This window comes from Eptesicus fuscus, chromosome 13 (assembly GCF_027574615.1).
Source record: "Eptesicus fuscus isolate TK198812 chromosome 13, DD_ASM_mEF_20220401, whole genome shotgun sequence".
NCBI lineage: Eukaryota > Metazoa > Chordata > Mammalia > Chiroptera > Vespertilionidae > Eptesicus > Eptesicus fuscus.
In genome coordinates this window covers 67,248,177-67,274,545 of record NC_072485.1, presented here as the reverse complement: position 1 = coordinate 67,274,545, position 26,369 = coordinate 67,248,177, and the positions used below count along the sequence as shown (strand labels likewise).

At 40.1% G+C, this 26,369-nt stretch overlaps 1 protein-coding gene across 5 annotated transcripts in view; it reads right to left on the bottom strand.

The window, feature by feature from the left end:
* CELF1 (CUGBP Elav-like family member 1) overlaps nt 1–26,369 on the bottom strand; it is a 76,866-nt gene that overhangs the window by 29,385 nt on the left and 21,112 nt on the right. For 3 of the 5 annotated variants that reach the window (XM_028153442.2, XM_054725617.1, XM_028153439.2), the window contains exons 2-3: nt 8,331–8,370; nt 3,209–3,361 (exon numbers count right to left, since the gene is read on the bottom strand). The exons of 1 other annotated variant lie outside the window; for it this stretch is intronic. In XM_028153442.2, coding sequence (XP_028009243.1) covers nt 3,209–3,279 — 71 coding nt within the window. In that variant the 5' untranslated portion in view covers nt 3,280–3,361; nt 8,331–8,370. The remainder of the gene's footprint in view (nt 1–3,208; nt 3,362–8,330; nt 8,371–26,369) is intronic. One more of the 5 variants, XM_028153448.2, reaches the window with a different exon arrangement.

Below are 26,369 nucleotides of genomic sequence, written 5' to 3'. Positions count from 1 at the left end.
AGAAAGTTAAAAAAAAAAAGGACTTGAGAAAGGAGAGAGTATAAAATAACCTAGAATATTAGGGGGAAAAAGAAAATATGTATAAATGAAAATCGATAAGAATAAAGAAATAGGTTAGAGAGACCAGTGAGGGGCTTTCCATATTATACTGAAAGAACTGGACTTTAATCCAAGATTTTTAAACAAGGATCACATTTGTCTTTTAAAAGACATCTGGCAATAATCTAGAGGATGATATAAAGTGAGGAAATATGGAGATCAGAAGGCTCTTGAAAAAAACTAGCTTCTAAAATTAGGAACCAGTCCTAGGCAATGCTGAGAAATGGGGGGGAGGGGGAATCCACTAGAACTTGGAGATCACTCCATCAAGGAGATGAGGAAGAGGAAGAAGTTACCAATCACTCTTGGATTCTAGTGCAGACTATATGAGGGATTGTTTTTGCGTGGGGAAGCCTTCAGATGGAGATATTCAAAGTCACAGAGCTCAGGGGACACTTATGGAATACATACAGAAATCTGAGAATCAGAAAAGCACATTAGTACTCCCTTAAGCAATGCGAGAGCTAAGAGAAAAGACCTAAGATACAACCCCTGGAGAACAACCACATCTTACAGTGCATGCAAAGTAAGAGGAACCAATGGAAGCTGGAGAGTGGTCAAAGCAGAATCAAGGACATTGTTACAAGTGAGAACAGGCACTAGGGGTCAGGTCCCAGGGCCCCCCAAAAAATTTTTTTTAAATTTCTTTATTGATTAAGGTGTCACATATTTGTCCTCATCCCCCCATTCCCATCCCATACCCCTCCCCACGGATGCCCCAACCCCCTGTTGAACTTAACCATTCATTGGTTAGGCTCATATGCATGCACACAAGTCCTTTGGTTGATCTCTCCCCCCTCCCCCCACCCTCCCCTATCCTCCCTCTGAGGCCCGATAGTCCAATCGATGCCTCCTTGTTTCTGGTTCTGTTCTTGTTCATCAGTCTATGTTGTTCATCATTTCCCCTAGATCATGTGTCACTAGAGATATACTTCATGTGTCACTAGAGATATACTTATAAGAACTGAATGTGAGACGAGCAATAATAGTTATGCTGACAGGCAAATGAATCAGTCTGTAGTGAGTTTCTTTCTGGACCAACAGCTCTTTTGAGACCCAATATCAATGTCCACCAGTTCCTTATGTGTACATGTCGGCACTGACCCCTCAGCTCTGGATGGTGGACAAATGGTGGTAATGCAGGTCCGACACCCTCTGGTTTGGTCTCGGCCGGACCCAGGGGCACGGCTTCACCCGGACTCAGGGGCACTTGGCCTCACCGGGACCCAGGTGCGCGCGGCCTCACCCGGACCCGGGACCCGGCCTCACCCGGATCCAGGGGCACACGGCCTCACCCGGACCCGGGATCCAGCTTCACCCGGACCCAGGGGCGCGTGGCCTCACCCGGGCAGGGCCCAAAAAATTTTAAGTAAGATACCGGTACATTGCTAGATCACATTCCTAGGCAATATCTCTTCAGAGGTAAAAGCACTGAGGTCAAGCCTCCTGCTGAAGTAGTACGGGCTTACAATCCAAGAAAGGGGTGGCAAGCACACACCTTTCTCAAGATCTTTCTTCTTCCTAACTCTATGGTGTGTGTTTTGGTATATGGTGTCTACTGAGGCACGAGGACTTGCCATAATGAGAAGAATTGATGGGTAACTCTGCTCAATGACAGCTGAGGCCTGGTCTAAGGGGTAAAAATAAAGAGTGTATCATTAAAATTGCACTTTAGGCCCAAGGTTGACACCAACTCTCCTCAGGCAAGCCAGTTTTAGCCCTATTAGGACTATTACTAGGGATCATATATCTGGTACATGGGAATATTTTTATTATATAGTAAGTCTTTATTATGATGCCATTCACTGTGATTTCACCTGTTATCTACTCTCATATAAAGTCCTAAATAACTATTATTTTTGGAGACTACAGGGAAGGCATAGGATCTATTTCAAACAAGCAAGTCAACTAACTTTGAGGACCGCTAAACTATTCCATGAAGAGCTATTCTGGATCTATTATCCACATCAGTTAGACCCAATCCCAGGGTAGCCTGATTTGCATGTGGAGGCCTAAACTCAAAGACTTGCAACTATCCCGTTCTCTAGAAAATATACATTTAATATTCTTGGCTTTGAATAACTTAAGACTCATTTACTTGAGGTCCCAAGATACTCTGAAGCCTGGTTAAAGTAGCTGAAATCAGGAGTTAGAAATGTGTCACCTACAAAGCCCAGAATTCAGATTGCCTGCAGCTACAACTCAGGGCCAGGTTAGTGTGTACAATGGCAGTGTCACTTCTTGAACAAGTACTGCCAACTAATGAGCTTCTCATTCCCATGTTCAAAATTTATTTGGGCAAATTGCCAATCAAAATTGATCTAATTGGGAGGGTGGGGGCACCTGATACCTCCCAAATCATGTATTGTGTTGCATTTTCAATTAAATTGGGGGAGGGGGGTAGAAATAAAAACCCAGAATTACAGTTTACATGGCAATACAGCATGCTGCATACACTACTAAATACATCCTCTGTAATGAGTCTAAGAATTTCATCATTAAAAATACCTTCCCAAAAGATTCTTTGAAATTACATACCCAACCTAAAGCAATAAAACTACAGTTTAAAAAACAAACAAACCTCAGAACTTATCATATGGGAAAACATTATAGCTTGGAGGGACAGGAGCCAGCACACTTGCTGGTCATATTCCAAATGTACCCTCTTCTATATAGAACTTCGTTATAGATTTGAGGAAATCAGCAGTAATGAGATAGAATCAGACTGTAATAGATAATAACAATAGTTCTAGCCGGTTTGGCTCAGTGGGTAGAGCATCGGCCTTCGGACTAAAGGGTCCCTGGTTCAATTCCAGTTAGGGCACATATCCAGGTTGTGGGCTCCATCCCCAGTAGGGGGTGTGCAGAAGGCAGCTGATCAATTATTCTCTCTTATCATTGATGTTTCTATCTCTCTCTCCCTCTCCCTTCCTCTCTGAAATCAATAAAATATGTATTTTTTTTAAAAGAAAATAACAATAGCGTGGACTTTGGCTTCCTCACCCAATTGTTTCTACTTTTAAGGAAAAGAACCAGTTACATTAAATAACAAATAAAACAACCCAGTACCTCTGCTTATGATAAAAAATTAGACAACAAAAATACTTACACGGGACTGGAATTCAAAGAGCAATGATCCACCATCATTTCTGGAAGGAAATCCAACTTAAACGCAGCCATCACCTCACTCTCCCCTTCAGAAGCCAATGATATTTAACTTGCTGCACTTGTCTGATCCACAAATACACACAGCTTTAGCTTCCTGGGCCCCACAAAAAACACAAAGTGGAAACAGGAGCTCAGGGAAACCAGCAGTAAGTGCCACAGAAACAGGCAGGACTGGGGAAGGGAAAGGGAGCATTGGATTAAAAGGGGGATGTGACCATGTGAAGGGAGGCTCAGCCCTGCACACAATGAAAGTGCTGATGCACCAGGCTTGTTTTGTGTGATTTTCCCTGGCAAAGCAGTACTAAGTGCACTGTCAGATAAATAGAGTGTCAGATCCATGAAGATAGCAGTGGCTAACAGAGCAGAAGAAACCCAAACTTGTTTCACATCTTCCCAACTCCTCTCCCTGCAAATTAGTTTCTGAGGACCCCCAAAACCTGAAACTACCTGGAAGAAAAAAACACCTCACCTTACATGGTCTGAAAATGTTTTTGGAAACTGGGTTGTTAGCCTTGGTCGAAACTTAGTTTCCACGTGCCAAAGACAGCAGTGAGTACAGTGCTTGGGTCCAAATTACCTCAGAATAGTCACATACAGAGGACCACTGGTTCACACCATCAAAAGCATCCAGGAGCAAGCTGGTTGAAGAACTGGACACCAGGAACTTACTGCTCACACAACTACTACCCGCACTGGACCTTGCTTTCTTGATGGTGTTGACAGCAAAGTGTGTTTCCTCATCAGAGGGAAGGACTTTAAAAATTGCTGCTTCAGTGACATTCATTAGGTGGCACAAGGCAGAACTTCTTTCCTAACTCTGAATCTTAATTTGCCAGAAAATTTAAAAGGCAAAAAATGAAAATGGAATTGTAATATTCTGCCTCTTGACAGAGTACTAGAAAATAGAATCTTCTCAGTTGTTTGACTTTCCTAATAATGAAAAAGAAATGGGGCCTGTTAGGGACAAGCACTCAAACATGTAAGGAAGGGCAGAGAAATGCAGGCGAAGCCTCTTAGTTCTCTGTCCTCCTTTAAACCTGCTAAACCATGATTAATGAATGCAACATAAAAATCCTATTGTGGGGAGCAGTAGAGATGGATATACTTAGCAATAAGGCAGATGTGGTGCTCCCGTTCTCAATTTAGCTCCACATCCCTCCAAACAACAAATGGTGGCATTTCAATATTTAGGCGATGACTCTAAAACTGTATCTCTGAAGGTGCCCAAATTTCACAGGCCTTCTTTCCATTTTTATCTTTAGGGTTGCCTTACCTCAAAGATTTCACTTCACTCAAGCTCAGTTAACAACACAGGGAACTTTGAAAAAAGAAGTTATATTCAGCCTGTAAAGAGGTAAACGAATGCACTCCTAAATGTGTCTAGTTACTTTAAAAAACACACACAGTATAGGCCTAACTGTTCTCATCTGTATAGAAATGGCTGACACCTATCCTGCATGTGACTGAGGAACGTAGAAACTGTGTCTTCTGTCCAATATCCATATATAACCATCCAAAACTTAAAAGTACAATAGCAGCTAACTACTTTTCTATTTGTCAGAGACCCTGGCTCATTTGATCTACTGCTTTAGAGGCAGAAGTAGCAGGAGCTCTCCTCTTCCATTCCAGTGAAGGAGGAAGCAAAAACAAGCGACAAGTGAGAGGAGACTGGCACACAATACACAGTTCACCAAGCCCTGGCTGCCAGGCAGAGGATGGGAACCCAAGCGGGGACTGGTTAAGTTACTCGTTAGGTATGTCCTAGTTTCTCCTGTGTACACTGGCGCTGATCCCATTCCTCCTCCTGTAGTAAGTTATCTGGACCAATGAGTAAATTTGTGAGATCAGTTAACCAAATCAGATTTTTTTAGTTCAAGGATTCCTTTAAAAGGAATCAACGAATTTTAAAGAATCCCACTGGTTATTGTTATGCTTTTATTCTTCAGTAAAAATACATGGCTTGTAATTATATCTCTGTTTCAATCAGAATCAGATCTAGAACAAGAGAGTACTTAAATGTGGGAGACTTCACTGAGTAGCCTGGCACTGCTCAGTGCATGAAAGGATGTGCACTCCTTACAGTAATTTTCACCAAGCCAAATGTGAGAAGCATTGACTTGGAGTAATGTTTTAAAATCCACTTTACGATATATAAAGCAACACTGCTTTAAAAATCATACAAGATGGAAATGTTATTACATGAAGGAGAATGCTTCCTTTTAGGCAGGTCACAAGAGTTATCTCAGTATAATTAAATTCAACATGCTTGGGGTGGGGAGGCACAGAAACTAATCACAAATCACTCAATTTTAGAAAAGGGTTACAAAGTTAATTGATGATAAAAACAATTATGGGAATACAAAATGCAAGTGTTAAAATTAAAAAACAGAATCAAGAGTTATTCACACAAAAAATGCCCAGGTTGTTTTTAATTTATAAATCAGAAACACATTCCAGGCTTTTCCCATGAAGAATGCATTAGAAATAAAGAGTTAGCAGGAAGAATTATAACCAAGGGTCCACTGAAAAAGAAGGACTTAACTTTCCCTCAGTCCCTTTTTACCACCTGTCCTCGCATTATGAATTTATATTCATGAGTTCCTTTTCTTTCTTTGATTGTCTCAGTTTTCTTTGCTTAGAATATTCTCTATTTTCTAAGGGCAACAATTCAAAGCCTTATTATATGAAGGCAGGGGCAATCGGTCTGCTATAGCATTAACCCTTTGCACTCGCTTGCTTTTTTCATCAAGCTGCTACCGATGCTACATGTCGAGTCACACTCGACATCCGAGTGCAAAAGGTTAAGAATCCAAATCATTAAAAATGATGGGTAGAGCCCTGGCCGGTATGGCTCTGTTGGTTGAGTGTTGTCCCGTGGACCCAAAGACTTGATCCCCAGTATTCTATGTGCAGGAGGCAGCTGATTGATGTTCCTCTCTCTCTTAAAAAACAACAACACCACACACACACACACACACACACACACACACACACACACACACACACAATAAAAAAATATTTTTTTAAACTAAAATGATGGGTAGATAAGGGAATCCTCAAAAGAATAATAGCACAACCTGCACTTAAAATATCCGAGTGAAATAAGCAGTTTAAAAACTGAATTAGAAGAATTGCTAGAAATCACAGCCTTTGTTTTGTCAAGAGTGAAAGAACAAAGCATAGGCGAGAAGAAAAAGAGTAAAAGAAAACCAACACAGGTGGTAAATGCAAATGTCAGGCTATAGTGTTGTAACCAGGGAGTTCAATAGCAGGTGAAGGGATTTTATACTTCCACCCTGATAATCTAAATGTGTTTAAAGGGCAAAATGTGAAGTCTAGTTAGATGAGCTTACAGAAAATTAGAGCCTACTGCTAAATTATAAAAAAGAATCTATGTCATTAAAAAATCACCATCAGGCCCAGCTGGCATGGCTCAGTGGTTGAGTGTGGACCTATGAACCAGGAGGTCATGGTTTGATTCCTCCTGGTCAGAGCATATGCCTGGGTTGCGGGCTCCATTCCCGGTGTGGGGTATGCAGGAGGTGGCCGATCAATGATTCTCTCTCATCATTGATTTTTCTAGCTCTCTCACCCTCTCCTTTCCTCTCTAAAACCAATAAAAAATATTTTTTAAAAATCACCATCAGCATATGTGTGTGTGTGTGTGTGTGTGTGTGTGTGTGTGTGTGTGTAAAAGTATAAAAATCTAGGGAAGTCTTAACCTCAGACAGGTAAGTGGACTACTCGCCCCCCCACAACTTCTGGCAGTTAGATGATGTAAGGAATGCAGAAAAGAAGCAATTGATACAACTTGAAAATAATCAACCAGAATAACTTAATTTAGCTTAAAACCTTTATGGACTTAAATTTTCACTTCAAAACTTGGTTATTTCTACTATAATCACTGGGTCTCCTACAGCTCCCAATCCAGTATCTTGCATATGCAAAAATATAGTGACCTAAATTGGTAATGATGTCGCTGGCATTTCACTTTGTGGGAGCTTTTTTTTTTTTTTTTTTTTTTTTTTTGCAAAAAATGTGACAGTTAAGTATAATTTAAAACAAGCCAGAAACCTTTGTTAGTTTCCAATAAGAATATAGACAATGAATTTTTCTAAACTTGGGGAAAAAGAAGTTTTAAAGTAACAAATAAAAAAATATTGTAAATAATTTTCAATTCAAATCTAAAATCACTGTTAAACAAAAAGCACTGAATTTAATGACTATTGTATCCAAGTTGGTTTGCCTATAAAAGTATCATATATGGTATACTGCAAGGACATGACATGGTGAAAGGGAGAAAAAGCACTACCTTTTTGAAATCTAAAAGGTTTTCCATTGCCTCCCCCATCCTTAATCACTACTGTCTCCTCCCCCAATCGGTGTCAAAGAGAAAGACCAAGAGAAAGACCTCTTCTCTACTTGGTGCAGTCAGCAAAAATTTGCTCAGAACCTCCCTTAGAGTGTACTGTCAAATTGTGACCACATTTCAAATCAGGTCATACTTCCAGATACCAAACTAGCTCTGGAATTTAATTGTAATTTTTTATTTAAGGTCCAGTGATGATTAAAAAATCAGTATGTCAAACCATTTCTGGTTCCAGGAAGGTAACATTATCTGTGTAAAGTCCATTAAATTCTGTTCTCATCCTTGTTCTAGTTTATTCGGAGGTCTTCCAGTTATGAAGTAAAATGGGAAAGAAAGTCAGCTGGGTAGTTGATGAATGGAATACTGCTACCAGCTCTCTCTCTCTCTCTTCCCTCCCTTCCTTCCCTCCCTCCCTCTCCCTTCTACCCACCTCTCCCAAAGCTATTAGAACTAGGCAACAGGTAGTTCAATTGGGAGATAAGCCTGCCTTGTAAAATTTTACCTAAGGAAAGAGAGTTGGGAAAGGGCTAAAAAATATTTCTAGTTTCCTAAGAACAGGAAATATTATCCCATAATGTAGGAAAAAAGCCATCACCTTTCTGAAGGCAATTTTTTCATATCTGCACAACAGGCCTCATGCAAGAAGGTTAAAAAGATGCCCACGGAGCACACCCATCCAGCAGTTAGCCCATACCTGTAGCTTTACACCTCCCTCTCTGGACTATGTCTTCACTCTAAAAAACCAAGGAAAGAAAAATAAGTGGGCCATGCCTACACGTCTCATTAATTCCAGATATGTAATGTATCTTCTTTCCAAAGAAAAGCCCTCTTGGAACATCATCCCATGCACGAAAAGGTCGAGGGTTTGATTCCAGGTCAAGGCATGTGCCCAGGTTGCGGGTTTACACCGATCAATGTCTCACTCTTATATCTCATAACAATGTTTCTCTCTCCCTTTCTCTCTCTCTTTCTCCTTTTCCCTCTCTCTTCCTCTCTCTCTCAAGTCAATTTTAAAAAAGCATGTCCTCTGCCCTAACCAGTTTGGCTCAGTGGATAGAGCATTGGCCTTCAGACTCAAGGGTCCCAGGTTCGATTTGGTCAAGGACATGTACCTTGGTTGCAGGCACATCCCCGGTGGGGGGTGTGCAGGAGGCAGCTGATTGATGTTTCTCTCTCATCAATGTTTCTAACTCTCTCCCTCTCTCCTTTCCTCTCTGTAAAAAATCAATAAAATATATTTTTTAAAAATAAAATAAATAAGCATGTCCTCGGGCCCTGGCCGGTTTGGCTCAGTGGATAGAGCGTCAGCCTGCGGACTGAAGGGTCCCGGGTTCGATTCCGGTCAAGGGCACATGCCTGGGTTGTGGGCTCGATCCCCAGTGGGGGGCGTGCAGGAGGCAGCCAATCAATGATTCTCTCTCATCACTGATGTTTCTCTCTCTCCCTCTCTCTTCCTCTCTGAAACCAATAAAAAATAATAATAAATAAATAATAAATAAATAAATAAATAAATGAGCATGTCCTCGGGTGAGGATTAAAATAAAATTTAAAAAAAGAGTACCTCCCTCTCCCGTTTTTAAAAAATATATTTTTATTGATTTCAGAGAAGAGGGAGAGGGTGAGAGAGATAGAAACATCAATGATGAGAATCACTGATAGGCTGCCTCCTGCACGTCCCCTACTGGGGATCAAGCCTGCATCCTGGGCATATGCCCTGACCAGGAATGAAACTGTGACCTCCTGGTTCATAGGTCAATGCTCAACTGCTGAACCAAGCTGGCTGGGCCCTCTCCCATTTTTAAAGTACGCAATACCTTAAAGATTAATTGCATTTAACATCTTAAAACGAATTTAAAAACGCCATCAACTTAAAAGACGGGGAATTAAAGTACCAAAAGGCTTAAAAGAGTCTTGCCCCAAAATGTCAGACAAATTGTAAAACAATGATTAGGATTCATGAGGTTGAATTTCAATACATCTAAGTCATCAAAACAACCATTTTTAACATCTGCTTTGGGATGGGAAAACTACAATAAAGCTAAAGGCTGCACAGTTCTTTTCACAATTAAGGACCGTGCTATTAATGTAGAGAGGCCATGTTACTGGCCTTCCTGAATAAGTGCCAGGCATAAAATTCTTCAAAGGCAACCAAGTCCCTGCCTATGTAAATGCTTCTCACTAGCCCTGTAAATGCAGGGTGGTGGTGAACCACTGAAACCAAAAAAGTCAGAAGATAAGGAAGTTAATTGAAGGTAAAAGCAAACAGAAAAACCACAAAACCAATTTGTTTTATTTTTAAACATTATCAAACAATCTTGCAAGTAAAGATCAATTCTGTAAAGCTGCCCAAATCCTTACAAACATCATCGACAACTCCTCCAGCTATATACACAGAGAACTGCTCAAAGTCAATAAGGACGAAGTCTACATTGGAAAGTTAAAGAACCCTGAATGTCAAAGCCAGAACCAGAACTGAGAGACACCACACTCTACACCAGGCGTCCTCAAAATTATTTTCCAATTATTTTTTCAAACAGAACAGAATTCAAAACGCTAGACCAGGCGTCCTCAAACTACGGCCCGCGGGCCACATGCGGGTGTTTTTGCCGTTTTGTTTTTTTACTTCAAAATAAGATATGTGCAGTGTGCATAGGAATTTGTTCATAGTTTTTTTTAAACTATAGTCCGGCCCTCCGGTCTGAGGGACAGTGAACTGGGCCCCTGTTTAAAAAGTCTGAGGACCCCTGCTCTACACCTACCCTCCCTGAAGACAAAGATGTTCCTTGACAAGCATAAAAGCAGTGCTGAGGTGGTTTTTTGAACAGCAGAATCGAATAGGTTACTACTACAAATCAAGGAATTAAAGATGTCATAGATGATGATAAATGTGTGCATCCTCAAATTAATAAAATATGGTACTTAAAATTTGTAAATCTTATCTGAAAGTAGGGAGAAATGTGTAGACATTTACAAAGTGATAATAATTATGAGTTTAACATTTTTTGAACATTTATTATATGCCATGCAGTATCTTGGTGCCTTATATTTAATCCTCATACCTATCCTAACCTTACTGACAGATGAGAAAAGATTCAAAGACATTAAGTAACTGTTCAAGATCACATGAATCCAGGCAATGACAAGGTTTGGAATATAAAGCCAGGTACGTTAGCCATGGCCAAGTGATTCACTTGGTTGGAGCCATCATCCCATACACCAAAAGGTTTCGGGTTCAATCCCCTGTCAGTAACTGATCGTTTCTCTCTCTCTCAAATCAATAAGCATACGTTCGGGTGAAGATAAAAAAAAAAAAAAAAAATGTGTTCAAAGCCAGACACTCGAAACCTTGGGTGAAAGGAGAACTCAGGTTAAAAACTGTGTACGAGGAAGATCACATACACAAACCAACAAAAAGACTGTTTAAATGCTGAGGGCCATAAAGTTGAGTCTGACCTTTCTTCTAAGACAAATTTTCTAAGTAGATAAATGTAGAAAGTTTCAGTCACATGAGAGATACAATTAAGGTTAGTGAAAACTTCATGCTGTTAGTAGATAAGTGACTCGGAGCAAGTTAATTAACATCTCTAAGTGTCAGTTTCCTCACCTATAAAAGAAGACTTTACATATCTCAAAAGGAACCAAAGGGCCTAAACCGGTTTGGCTCAGTGGATAGAGCGTCGGCCTGCGGACTCAAGGGTCCCAGGTTCGATTCCGGTCAAGGGCATGTACCTTGGTTGCGGGCACATCCCCAGTAGGGGGTGTGCAAGAGGCAGCTGATCGATGTTTCTCTCTCATCGATGTTTCTAACTCTCTGTCCCTCTCTCTTCCTCTCTGTAAAAAATCAATAAAATATATTTAAAAAAAAAAAAAAAAAGGAACCAAAGGGATGACCAGAATTCAAGCCATTGTACAAATTTCTAACTGGAAGAGGAAAGAATGATAGAAATTACTTGGGAAAATTGTGCTCTTTTTTTAAATGTCTGTCTGTTACCTGTTAAGACTGCCTGCAATGCCCTTCTTTCTTTTTCGCTATTATGTGGCCGGTTTAATAGGAAGGAAGGCTGGGCTTACTGCTTTGGAAAATTGCATGTCCTCCTGCTCCCATACTCTAGAAATCCAAGTAACCAGATAATAGGATCAACTGCAAAGCTTTCCATACTTCGCATACTAGCCAGGTTCATCTCTTTGCAAAACTCCACCAGGGAACGGTGCTAAAATCCAGTAGAGTTTGACTGGGGTAGCCAATCTACTTATCTTCCTTGGGAACCTGTAGCAGGGAAACAACAGGTGCCTTCAGATTCTAATCCCAGATCCTGGAAACACACATCACAACTAATGGGGTCGAATCTACCTCAAAAGACTAGTGCATTAAATTCAATAAAATGTGGAAAAGTACTAAGCAATAAATAGGTGGACCCAAGACTGAATAACTGTAGAAAAACTATTTAACTGCTTTGCTAATCTGTAAATGGGGATGACTAGGTGGATTAAACAGGTACACTGAAGCAGGACGTAAATTCCTTTCTAGTTCTGTTATTCCCAGAGAATTCCTTCCACTCTAATAAATTACTCTATGTTGAACAATCTGGCTTACCAGGTGTACCAGTTAATAATGTGGATTTTTTTCAAGTTACACATATGTTGACATATATGCGATTTGATATGTATGCTATTTTGTTGTATTGACAGCAAGCTTCAAAACTTCCTATGTCAAATTTTCTGAAGGTGTTAACATCATAGATATTTTTATGCTTGAAAATGTCGAATTTCGTGCCAAAAAAAGAGCATTTGCGGGAAGTTTTAATTCATTGCTTTATTTTAAAGAAAAGTGCTGCTGAAAGTCATCGTATACTTCGGGAAGCTTATGGTGAACATGCTCAACCTCAAGATACTTGTGAACGCTGGTTTAAACACTTAAAAGTGATGATTTCAATGTGAAAGACAATGTCCAGGGCAACTGAAAAAGTTTGAAGACCAACAATTACAAGCATTATTGGATGAAGATGCATGTCAAACTCAAAAACAACTGGCAGAAAGATTAAATGTTGCTCAGCAAACGATTTCCAATCGTTTACAAGCAATAGGAAAGATTTTAAAGGAAGGAAAATGGGTGCCACATCAACTGAACAAAAGACAAATGGAAAACCAAAAAGTCATTAGTAAAATGTTGCTTCAACAGCAAGAAAGAAAGTCTTTTTTCCATCAAATTGTGACTGGGGGTGAAAAGTGGATTTATTTTGAGAATCCCAAACGCACAAAATCACAGGTTGATCCAGGTCAACCATCAACATCGACTGCAAGGCCAAATTGCTTCGGAAAGAAGACAATGCTCTGTGTTTGGTGGGATCAGGAAGGTGTGGTATATTATGAGCTTCTCAAACCGGGTGAAACCATTGATATGGATCGCTACTGACAACAAATAATCAATTTGAACCACACTTTGATTGTGAAACGACCAGAATGTGCCAGAAGACACGGCAAAGTAATTTTGCTTCATGATGACACACCATCACACACTTCAAAACCAGTTGGAGACAAGTTAAAAGATCTTGCCTGGGAAGTATGAATCCACCTGCTGTATTCACTAGACCTTGCTCCTTCAGATGACCACTTGTTCCGATCGATGGCACACGCACTTTCTGAGCAGCACTTCAAAACGTAAAACGTACGAAGAAGTGTAAAACTGGGTCTCTGAATGGTTTGCCTCAAAACAAGAAAAATTCTGTTGGGACGGTATCCACAAATTACCTGAAAGATGGGGGAAATGTGTAGCTAGCGATGGACATTACTTTGAATAAAGCACTTTTGAGCCCTAACCGGTGTGGCTCAGTGGATAGAGTGTCAGCCTGCGGACTGAAGGGTCCCGGGTTCGATTCCAGTCAAGGGCACATGCCTGGGTTGCAGGCTTGATCCCCAGAAGGGGGTGTGCAGGAGGCAGCCAATCAATGATTCTCTCTCATCATTGATGTTTATCTCTCTCCTCCTTTCCTCTCTAAAATCAATAAAGAAATATCTTTTTAAAAAAGCACTTTTGATGTTTCTCTTGAAATTATCGTGTTTTCTTTGTTTACAAAATCGCATTATTAACCAGTACACCTGGTAGTTCTGACTTGTCTTTGTCAACAGGGATAGAACTTAACACTTGCTCTTGGGGTGTGCAAACATCCTTTTTTCCCTTGTGACACTGCTCTGTGACTACTATTTCCATGATTCAGGCTTAAGTTTAGGGCTTCTGACTCTTTACTGACTGAGTCATCTATGTGTGTCCTCTCCCTGACCCTAGTAGAAGAGTTTATAAACAGATCCCAATTTCATCTCCTCCATTGGCCAGTATACTCATCCTTTCTTTAGTGGCAACATTTTTTTTTCAGCTTTTAAAACAAGCTGTGGAAAAACACATACATAAAATTTACCATCTTAACCATTTTTAATACAGTTCAGTATGTCAACATTGTTGTGCAATGTTGCAACAATTTTAAGACCTCCCTTTTTCATCAAGATTCTTAATCTGAGAACTTCAGATCTCTTCAAAGTCCATAGATGAGCTTTGAAGAAAGGGGAATAGTAGGTCTATAAACCCTATGACTTTTGGTTTTTTTTGGAACTGTGTGAAGATGGACATGGGAGATTTCCTGAAGAGAGAATCCAAAATTTTCATCAGATTCTCTAATCACCTGAGCTTTGATTCTCTCTGCTGCAAAGAAACAAAACGAACAGTATGTTAGACAAAGGCCAGATCTGATGTCATTTGTGTGATCTTGAGTGAGTCACTTTTCCTGGGCTTCAGTTTCCTCATATATAAAACTAGAAGATGGGACTAGATTAATCCAGATTATCACTAAATCATCTAAAAGCACAATCCTATTTTCTCCGGATTTTAAACCATTATTTAAGGTCTAGTTCAATTCCCACCACATATGAGATACCTAGGAGAAACTATGTATAAATCTCATTTCTAAATTTGTATTAATGAAATATATTTCATATGCTATCATTTTGTGAACAAATAAGTCCCTCTTCTTTTCTACTTATATTCCCAAGACACCTGGAATAAAGATAACACGTTATCAGACTTTCAATTGTTGAACTGGAATTCCCTAGTTTATCTACTCTAATTTATAAATTTTGCATTTACATTAAAATATCTGCACATAAATATGTGTACTTTTTCATAAAAAAAAAAAAAAAAGAATCCCCCCTTTCAACTTCGGGTAAAAGCAACACGATGAGCAGCCTACCCCTGCGGTTTAATACAAGTAGATTTATTAAGTACTTATTTCCCTTTAATTTTTCTACTTCCTCAATTAAAAAAAATTACCTAGATAACCTAGCGTTTAGGTAAAAAAGCCTACCAGGCTCTTTTCTATGTATATATTGATTCATGCACACTCAAATACACGTAATTATTATCAAATTAAGTATACTCTATATACCATTGTGTAAACTACTTTTTTCCACTTACAATTATAAACTTTTTCTTGTGAGCAGCCCATATTTAAGAATCAGTCAGAATTGGCATGATTTTGCCAATAACATCCTTCCTATGTGTCACAATTAACCAATAAATATAACACCTATTTTACAAAGCCAACATAATTATCTAGTCCTCTGAAACTGCTTAAAAAAAGGGAGGGGGGGCAGTAAAGTTGGATGGGGGTGGGTGAGTTGGCTCTTTGTTCTCCTTCCTTTCCCTATCTACCATCCCATCTTTTGTCTAGTTATGTGATCCTTCCATACGACTATACAGGCACCTAAACAAGCCATCTCACCTAATGGAGATCCTATTTGGAGGTGTTCAGGTTAAGCAGAGAGGGAATGTAAAATACATAGTTTTTAAACCTCTTTTCCTACTTCCTTCTAAAATGCCAATACTCTCAAAATAATTCTCAAATCCCCATAAAGTCTTCACTCTCTCCTACTATAGCTCTCTATAGGGGGTTGGGGGTGGGTGTAGGAATCTCATTCTGTTTTAGCTCCTCCAGTTTCCTTGGCAGCACTATTAGAACTGGGCAACATATTGCTGGATGTAGCAGCAGTAATTTACACATAGTAGCTAAGCTAATATGTGGCTTTATTCTCTGGGGAGAATTGCTAACTTTTTCATGTATCTTTCTAGTTTGAACCCAGTGTTCCGGCAATATCAAAATTAAATATTTGACTAGTGGCTTCTACCTTCAAGACATGGAACCATGCACAGAAATCACAGGCAGCAAAGACTCCCCATTATGTGGTAGAAGTGGGGACTCTAAAGACCTACCTTCCTACAGGGACTGAAACAAAGCACCTAATTCAAACTTGAGGGCTCAGTGCTTACACTTTTCCATGATATTCACGTATCACTTGCTTAAATCTGGCCATGTTATAAGACCACCATTTCCGCCTCAGTTTCACTGCCCTGCCATAAGGCCAAATCCATCTCATCTAGTGAGTCACTACTGCTCCTCTCCAACTGCATTTTGATTTCAGCCCACTTGTGCAGCTCATCAGGGCTGCACCATATGTTAGTACCATGTAGGCAGAATGTGACTAATTTTTTTTCTAAAACATTGTCAAGAGTTACTTCTAAAATTACTTTATAATCTTGATGTCTCCGAAGAGTCATTTCTGTAATACATAACCTCTGGAAATGACTTTATAATTATTTTTCTGAGTGCCCAAAGGAGATTCTTTAGCATTTTCACTCCCATTTTCAGATGAGGGAATTAAAATGAAGAGAACAAATTAAGTGACCCAGGTTCCATAACCAGCCAGTGAGAGTTGTACTTTCTGGAATCACGGCACTCTGGTAAAATAAGTCCATTTGTAAAATGCTTTTTAGAGGGGAAGCTCAAAATAGTATGTTGCTTTTATTTTCTGAAGTGATTACTGAACTTTAAGTATAACTACTTGGAATTTCAAGGCTAATTATGATGACTAAATGGTCTCATATCCATCTGATAGTTTTAAGAGTAAAAGGACGAAATTGAGCCAGGTAACACAAATGTTTTTCTAATTGGTAAAGATCATAAATGGGTGAAACTAACATTTTGAGAGTGAGAGTGTGAGAGAGAGAGAGATGACTTGCAGATTCAGCTACCATCATTAATTCCCTTAAAATAAAAACAAATTTTTTTTTTTTAATTTAAAAAAGAGGGCGGCCCAGCTGGAGTGGCTCAGTAGGTTCAATCCCCGGTCGGGGCATCTATAAAGGGCTGCCATTCAATGTTTCTCTCTCACATCAATATTTGTTTTTCCTCTCTAAACATGTCCTCCAGTGAGGATTCAAAAAAAAGGAGGGGCTGCTCCTGCCTACTCTAGGCAACTTACTTCTTCTGTGGCGATAATGATTGCTAGGCTTGATAATAAAACTTATCTCGCCCTAGCCGGTGCTCAGTGGTTAGAGCACTGGCCCTCAAAACAGAAGGGTGGAGGGTTCTACTGCGGTCAAGGGCACATACCTCGGTTGCAGGCTTGATGCATGGCCCAGGTCAGGGGTGCATGGGGGAGGTAGCCGATCAATGTGTCTCTCTCACATTGATGTTTCTCTCTCTGTCTCTCCCTATCCCTTCCACTCTATCTAAAAACATGGAAAAAATATCCATTAACAAAAAAAATTTTTTTAATAATAATAATAAAACTTATCAAGGTTTCTTAAATCTTCCATTTCAGATCATATGTTCATTCTAGTAACTCTTTGGGATGCTAGTTTGACTGCCATTGCATTGAGACCTTTCTGACCACTAATAATATTCTTCAGGATAATATCCCTTGCTAAACATTTTTAAAAGATCTTAAGTATCTTATCAATACTGAAAACTGCACATGCCCTTTGAATCCAGCGATTCCAGTTCTAGAAATACACCCCTCAAATAGTTGATGTACATAGAGTATGCAAAGGGTCATTTGTAAGAATACTATTTATAATAGCAAAAACTGGAAACATACATATTCTCATCATTTGGGTGCTGGTTAAAAAATGTATAGTATAGCAATACAACAGAATACTGCAGCTATTAAAGAGAATAAAGAAGGCAGTTCCAACCTCTATTAAGGATTGATCAGAAGGATATATTTATATAATAAGAAAGGAATTATACATGGTTTGTACATAAACAGAACAACTCTGGAAGGATAAAGAAAAAACTGCTAACAACGTTGCAAATGTGGAATACTGGCTGAATTATTTACAAATTGATGTTACCTATTCTACAGTAAATTTTTATTGTTAATCCTCATCTGAAGATACTTTCCCATTGATTTTTAGAGAGAGTAGAAGGGAGGTGCAGAGCCACAGGGAGAGAAACATTGATGTGAGAGAGACACATCAAGTGGTTCCTTCCCACACAAGCCCGACCAGGGCGGGGGATCAAACCTGCAACGGAGGTCTGTGCTTTTGACTAGAATCTAACCCAAGACCCTTTAGTCTGAGGGCTGATGCTCTATCCCAGTGGTCGGCAAACTCATTAGTCAACAGAGCCAAATATCAACAGTACAATGATTGAAATTTCTTTTGAGAGTCAAATTTTTAAACCTAAACTTCTTCTAACACCACTTCTTCAAAATAGACTTGCCAAGGCCATGGTATTTTGTGGAAGAGCCACACTCAAGGAGCCAAAGAGCCGCATGTGGTTCGCGAGCAGCAGTTTGCCAACCACGGCTCTATCTACTAAGACAAATCAGCTAGGGCCATTTTACAGAAAAATTTTAAAAGGAAACTCTTGAAACTATGAGGTACAAAGTAAAGAAAAAGCTTAACTCACGCTGTTCCAAAACAAGTCCTTTTGTTTGTTTCCTGCTTTGCCTGAAACTTGTGTGTGGAAACAGCCATTGTCCAGGTGAACCAGCAGTGTACCACAAGTGAGCTGGAGTGAGCTGGGTAGTTATACTACACCGTCTGAAATTACCCCAGCAACTCAACTGATATTAAGGCTGGCCTATTTACAAAGTTTGGAGCCATTTTCAATCACTCAGCTGTATATCTATGTGTACATTTTCTTCAATCAACCTTTTCTACCAGGGAAAGTGCACCATTAGCTGAATTCCAGTAAAGGGACAGTGTGAGATAATATGTCAAAACAAATTCTATAAATACAGCTTCTGGCTAGTATCTCACAAAGGAATCAAAACAGCTTCAAGCTTAATAGAAAAACGCTAGTTCTGCAACATCTTACTTGAAGGCTCTAGGGAACAGAAGAGGCCAGGAATCTGGAATCCTGTTTCTCACACTGTGTCTTGTCTCCCGCTCCCTGATCTCAGAGGGAGGTTAAGATCAAATTGTAGATATCATTCCAGGTCAGCATCTCCTCACCTCTTCCCTTATCTTAGCCCCCACACTACCCAACTCATCAATATCCTTCACTAAGCTCACTCGACCTGTTACTCAGATATGACCAATACATACAACATATAACAGCCCTTCCACAGTACCAAGCATCTAACTTCTATCACCTCTAAAACCATTGACCAAGTAGCCAAGAACCCTGCCTGTACCATCTGCCCCAACCTCACCCCAAACACATGGGCACGCAAGCAGGATGCTTCCATATGGCCCTGTCTCAGGAGGTTTATCCTGTTTTGTTGACAAGCAGGAAACTTTATTCAATCTTTTCTGTTCTTAATATCATAATCCTACAAAACTAGAAAATACTTCTTTCTATGGAAATGATTTCTGGAACTGTTAGGTTATATGCCAAAAAGTACAAAAATTACACTTTTGCTTCAGCCAGTCAGAAATTATGTTCAGGCTAGCTCTAGGGCAAATTCTAAATATCTTCAATACTATCGCTTTTTTTTATTACTTCAATTATCGTGCTTTCATTACTCTCAAATTGTGCTTCTAAAAGCACTTCTGACCTTTAAATACCCATTTATATGATCTGTCAACGCCTTCAAATCACTCCTTTAAAAAAAAAATAATTGTTCCACAAAATTAAACTTGTGAGTGTTTTGATTTCATTTTTATGAAAACAAGCTCTTTAGCACTAGCCACTTTGGCTCAGTGGGTAGAGCGCCGGCCTGCGAACCAAAGGATTCTGGGTTCAATTCCAGTCAAGGGCACGTACCTCAGTTGCATGCTCCTCCCCGGTGCAGGCCCTGATCCAGGGCTGTGCAGGAGGCAACCAATCGATGTGTTCCTTACATATTGATATTTCTGTCTTTCCCTCTCTCTTCCACTCTCTCTAAAAATCAATGGAAAAATATCCTCAGGTGAGTATTAAAAAAACCAAACTCTTTATAAAATGGGAGCTCTAGCAATCAAAAACACATGTAGAGAACATCCACTATAAACCCAGAACTAGGCAGTACAAAAAAAGGCCTGATCCCTGCCTTTAATGAGTTTATAAGTCTTATTCAGAAGACATAACTTACACCACAACCAAAAACATTGCACTGCGTATATCCAAGGGAAAGCATATCTGCCATCAATTTGAGAGACAGAGACTAAAAAACATCTCAGGAGAACTGGTTCTTATTCCCTATCTAAATCAAACATTTGTGCTATTCAATCATACTAAGATAGAACATCATTTTTGCTACCCTCCAATGAAATTACCCAGCCTATCATAATTCTCCCATCATCATTTCTTTGAACAGACCTCCCTGTTATCCTGTTATATTCACACAGATCTAGTTAATGAGTTAGGCAAAACTTGCCAGTGTTCCTTTCTCATGCTTCCGCTATGAGGGCTTCTCTTGAGAATGTGTAGTGCAGGGAACAAGAGTTAAGGAAGCTAAAATTCTGCTTTAATATCTTCGGTAAATAGTCTGGCACTAGCAGAGATATACTAGTAATTTCAGGAATGCTCATGGACTTGTTATTTGCCATGCAGCTCTTTATCATCAATAAATGAATTTGTTGACAGTGACCTGCAAAACCAAAGTCATACAGTCATTTTCATAAGGAAATTCTAAAATGAAACTGGGTTAGACTGACTTATGATTCAATAATCCCAAATAATATTCCAAATGTTATGATAAATATATACTGTCAAACCACAATATACCCTACCACTCAGATTCTAGTCACACTGCTTTCTAATCCCAGTTTTGCCGCTTACTAGACAGGTAACTTTGGGTAAGTTGTTTAACTTCTTTATACTTGTTTCCTCGTCTGTAAAGTGGTTATAGTTATAGTATCTACCTTACAGGGTATTTATTAGAATTAAAAGATTTATATAGCATTTAGTCAGTACCTGGCACATGGAAGTTCAATAAATGTTTCCTATCATTATTATTCCAGGTTCTAAGGTTGGTGCCTATGGTGAGACAGGATGAGTCCCAAAAAGTTTTAGGGACTCATGATTAATAAAGATATTATGCCCTTCTTGGCAACTCTTAGTACCTCTCTGGCATGGCTCAGTGATTGAGTGTCGACCTATGAACCAGGAGGTCACGGTTTGATTCCTAGTCAGGGCACATACCCAGGTTGCAGGCTCAATCCCCAGTGTGGTGAGTGCAGAAGGCAGCCAATCAATGATTCTCTCTCATCATTGATGCTTCTCTCTCTCTCCCTTCCTCTCTGAAATCAATAAAAAATATACATTATTTTTTTAAAAAGAATGAAAGGAAACGTGGAAGAGATGTGCTAGCTACAGTGTCCTTTACTGAGGTTGATCTATAATATCAAAGAGTTGTCACTGAGTTTAATCTCCAATGACATCCCCTACAAAGAGTATATAGTGATTCATGATAAAAATGGGAAAACATTAGTAGGATGGTAAAATGAGATGGATACTAAGAGTTGCAAAGAAGGGGAAGATGAAGCCTATTTAATACCACACTCAACAGAAAGTCGTTTAATACACAGGACCCAGGAGAGGCTCAGCACCAGGTCCTAGGCTCTAAACAAACACATACACCCAAAGCCAACAACAGACAAATGGCAAATGTGATTCAGAGTCAGAATACATCAGCAAATAGTAGCATGGAACTCTGCAACCATACCACACAGCCACAGGAAGGAGCTGCCTCAGTGAATGTGTTTCGCTAACATTTAAAGTCCTTTTCTCTCCTCACCCGCCACAGTTACAAATATGTGCAGAGAACTGTCTCATCCCTACTCAGCTGACAAATTCTATTCCCAAGTCTGTATACTTATGACTCATAGGGATTGGGGGAGGGGATAAAGTATAAAACAAACAAACTTGAATTTAGACTTAAGTTGACTAAGAGTGAGGAATTCATTTCTATCTAATCAGGATATCTCATAACAAATCAAGAAAGCAGCCTTTAAAAATATAGTAACAAACTCAAGACGGTTTGGAAATAGCCTGAAATCTGTCTACATGTCACGTCCCCTACTATTCCTTAAATAGACATGACACCAAAACACATTGCAAGCCCTCTGTGTAAGGCCCAACTTTACAACTTCTGCTTTGCAGAAGACAAAGCACTCTGCATCAGTACAAACATAGCACAGGCCAAAGCAACAGGGTGTTTCCCACAGTTTCTTTCCCAGCAAATGGCCAAGTTAAGAGGCTTTAGCCTCTACTACACAAAATCATTTCTTAAGGGTGCAGAGGTGTCTCAGCCTTTTCTGCTCAAATCTACATCAGGAAATTTGTATGCCAGGAAAGGAATTCATTTCCATCCCCAAGGAAGTGATTTTAGTGATCAGTAGAAAAAAAGGAAAAAATACCACACACACTACTACTTAATGAGATAAGTTTCTAAGAGAGAACCCCAAGACCATTTGTGACACTGTATTTTACCAATTTGGCATCCTCTCTCTAAAACGTATTTTGTTAAATAATACAAATCTTGCCTCCTCACCCCATCCCAGAAATTCTGGAACGTTCTCTATAATTTATAATTGACAAAACAAAACAAAGACAAACCAGTCACCTCGTTAACTTGAAAATCTGAGTCCTCCACAGAAATGTACACAGACAGACAGATGGACGCATGCAAGAACACAGACTTCGAGCCCTGGCTGAGTCCACAGCAGGCCTGAGCCAGTATGGGTGCACAGGGCAGCCACACAGGCCTAGCTAGTGGGCTGCGCCTGCTGCTGCTGTACAAATATAGAAACCTGAAAAGTGGAACAGGAGCTTCAGCAGAACAGATTCTGCTCCGTGCTCAGAGAGGGAGGAGCAGAAGACCAGAACAGCTTTACCCATACATGGTTGCTGAAAGGGGGCCATTAGTGAAAGCCCAATTATCTCACACACATGCACTCTGTTCACATGCTCCAGACAAAAAACAGAGCCATGCCGGCTGGTACTTGAAGGAAGGTTTGAGAGATTGTATTTCAATTAAGGAACTTCCCAATAATTTCAGTGACTTACACCAAGAATCCCTCAGCCCAGGGAAACAGAAAAGACGTTGTGAAAACTTTACTGGGTCAGATTCTTACCAGATCAGCAGTATACGTGAGGCTTAATTTATCATTTAAAATCTGAAATTTAACACAAAGAAAAGTTATTTCCCATATTTGTGAATGAGCTTAATCTTTACTGACCGTTTGCTGTTTTCAGAAAGATCTCACTCCAATTCAGACTATATTTTGGGGTCTATTTTTTCTGGTAAGAAAAAGTTAAAATAATTTCTGATATAATATTAAAAATGTATTTCCCAGGATGCTGGCTTATAAAATCAGAACCCAAATATGTACTTATATCCCCAAAATTACTTTCCTTAGAACAAGTCATTCAGATTTATCTCAATGTGAAATATAGGAAAAGCCTAATTTTTGAGCAGAGTGAATGCTCCAAAGATAAAACACATGGTTTTGCCCTGGTCGGTGTGGCTCAGTTGGTTGAGTGTCATCCCATTGCATATTCGATTCCCAGATTACAGAGTACATGTCCAGTGTGTGAGCTCGATCCCCAGGGGGGGTGCACGAGGCAGCCAACTGATGTTTCTATTTCTCTCCTGCTCTATTCCTTCCTCTCTCTAAAAATCAATTTTTAAAAAACTGTTTTTAATGCACGGCTGAGCCCTAAAAACTGTTTTTAATGCACAGCTGAGCCCTTTGTCTCAGTGGCTAGAGTGTTGGCCTGTGGATTGAAGGGTCCCGGGTTCGATTCCAGTCAAGGGCACATGCCCAGGTTGTGGGCTTAATCCCCAGTAGGGGGCATGCAGAAGGCAGCCAATCAATGATTCTCTCTTATCATTGATGTTTCTATTTCTCTTCCTCTCCCTTCCTCTCTCTGAAATCAAATATTAAAAAAGAAATGCATAGAATGGATCAAATGATTCTGTGATTTAGGTCTTAATGAATCAACCAAATATGTCACACTGTCTATATATTTATTTATTCAGTATTATATGGGCTATAGAACAAATATAAGCCATACTATCACTTAACCCCAATATTTATAACCTAGTTCTTGGATAAGATTAACACGAGATAATAAAGGCTGATAGTATATGACTAGAACTAAAACATGGAGTAAGTACAAACTATAAATGCTATGCAAACAGAAAGACTGAGGACAGACAGGCCTAGACCCTCCATGGGTTCCATCTACCAGCACTCTCACTAAGGGAACCTACAGTTATCTTAAACTAGAGGCCCAGTGCACAAAACTTGCTTGCTCCCAACCGCTCACCTGCCTGCCTGCCTGATTGCCCCTAACCACACCGCTGCCAGCCTGGTCAACGCCTAACTGCTGCCCTACCAGCCCGATTGCCCCAAACTGCCCTTCCCTGCCATCCTGTTCACCCCTAACTGCCCTCCCCTGCCGGCCTGGTTGCCCCTAACTGTCCTCCCCTGCAGTCCTGGTTGTCCCCTGATGGCCCAGTCACCCCTAACTGCCCTCCCTTGCCAGCCTGGTCGCCCCTAACTGCCCTCCTCTACCAGCCTGGTCACCCCAACTGCCCTCCCCTGCTGGCCTGGTCGCCCCCAACTGCCCTCCCCTGCAGGCCTGCTCCCCCCCCCCAACTGTGCTCCCCTGCAGGCCTGGTCACCCCCCCGAACTGTCCTCCCCTGCAGGCCTCGTCGCCCCCAACTGCCCTCCTCTGCCGGCCCGGCCACCCCTAACTGCCCTCCCCTGCAGGCCATCTTGTGGTGGCCATCTTGTGTCCACATGGGGGCAGTCATCTTGTGTGTTGGATTGATGGTCAATTTGCATATTATCTCTTTATTATATAGGATCATTATATAGTATGTGAGGATATAGGATTTGGACTACATGATTTCTAAGGTTCCTCCATTCCTAAAATTTCTTTAGCACGTAATTTCAAAATATAAAGTAACTTAAACCTAAAATGTCTCACAGTAGTATGAAATTAATACCACACTGTTCATAGAGGCAAAATTACAGAGTTTTTTCCCCCCAACTGTAGAGAAAGTGTATTCTACAGAAAGATAAAAATAAACTCAGCATCCACTCTAACATCTCTAACTTTCAGGAAAATATTCTTCCATTTCAGAAATCTCTCCCTAGTACCACTATTTAGGGAAAAACAAGAGTACCTACCACAGAGAAACAAAAAAATGTTGATGCTGATATACTTTGAAATCCTCAATTACAAAACACTGCTAAGTCATCCAGTCATGAAGCAAGATCCAGAGAAAAGAGCATGCCCAGCTCCTTTCCATCACTGAGTTGTCTGATGTATATGTGTACACAATACCAAGTTTATGGGGCATAAATACACAAATATACTAGGTAGCCCCCCAACAACACACTTTCCCTAAAACTTAAAGAAAATCCTTAAGATTTAACTGGTCCACCATAATTACTTACTTTAATACATTTTATTAGCAAATTAAACATTTGAAATTTTCTCTTTGCCCCTCATAGGTAATACAGCAGTAATTATGAACAAAAGATGCTCAATGATAGCATATACCTAGATCTCCTAGTGCAAAGCAGAGCCCCATCCATACCATTTAATATACTGAAAAGAACGCAGCAGGATTCGTACAATAGTGGCACTTTCATGTCCCAGAAAACACAGGCATACAAGTGTTCAGCATTTTATTAAAAACCTCTTGCCTGGCCAGTGTGGCTCAATGGTTGAGCATCGAGCTAGCTATGAACCAGGAGGTCACAGTTCGATTCCTGGTTAGGGCACACGCCTGGGTTGCAGGCTCAGTCCATGCAGGAGGCAGCCAATCAATGATTCTCTCTCACCACGGATGTTTCTCTCTTTCTCCCTTTCCCTTCCTCTCTGAAAATAGTAAAACTATATAAAATAAAATAAAAACCTCTTAGCTGTGTATAGTGACTTATATACTTTAATTGTTCTGAGCAGCCCTGTTACACAACTTTGATTCTTCAAAGAGTAGCTTAATGTTAATTGATATACTATTTTGGTGAGTTAAGATCACAGCTTTAATTACCTGTTATGAACTTTATTAAGGTTACTTAAGTGGCCAGAATGGTGTTGCTCAGTGGTTGAGCGTTGACCCCATGCTAATAAGAGGTCAACAGTTGGATTCCCAGTCAGGGCACATGCCCAGGTTTGTGGGCTTAATCCCCAGTGGGGGGCTTGCAGGAGGCAGCCGATCGATGTTGATGTTTCTCTCTTATCACTGTTTCTGACTCTCCCTCCCTCTCTCTGAAATCAATAAAAACATAATTTTTAAAAATAATAATGTATTCCAGTATTGGCCAGTGTGTTAAGTGGTTAGTATCTGCCCGAGCACGAAGGAGTTGAGGGTTTGATTCCCAGTCAAGGGCATGTACCTCGGTTGCAGGTTCGATCCCCAGCCCTGGTCAGGGCCCATGTGGGAGGCAACCAATATATGTGTCTCTCTCGCATTGATGTATTGATGTCTGTCTGTCTGTCTGTCTGTCTGTCT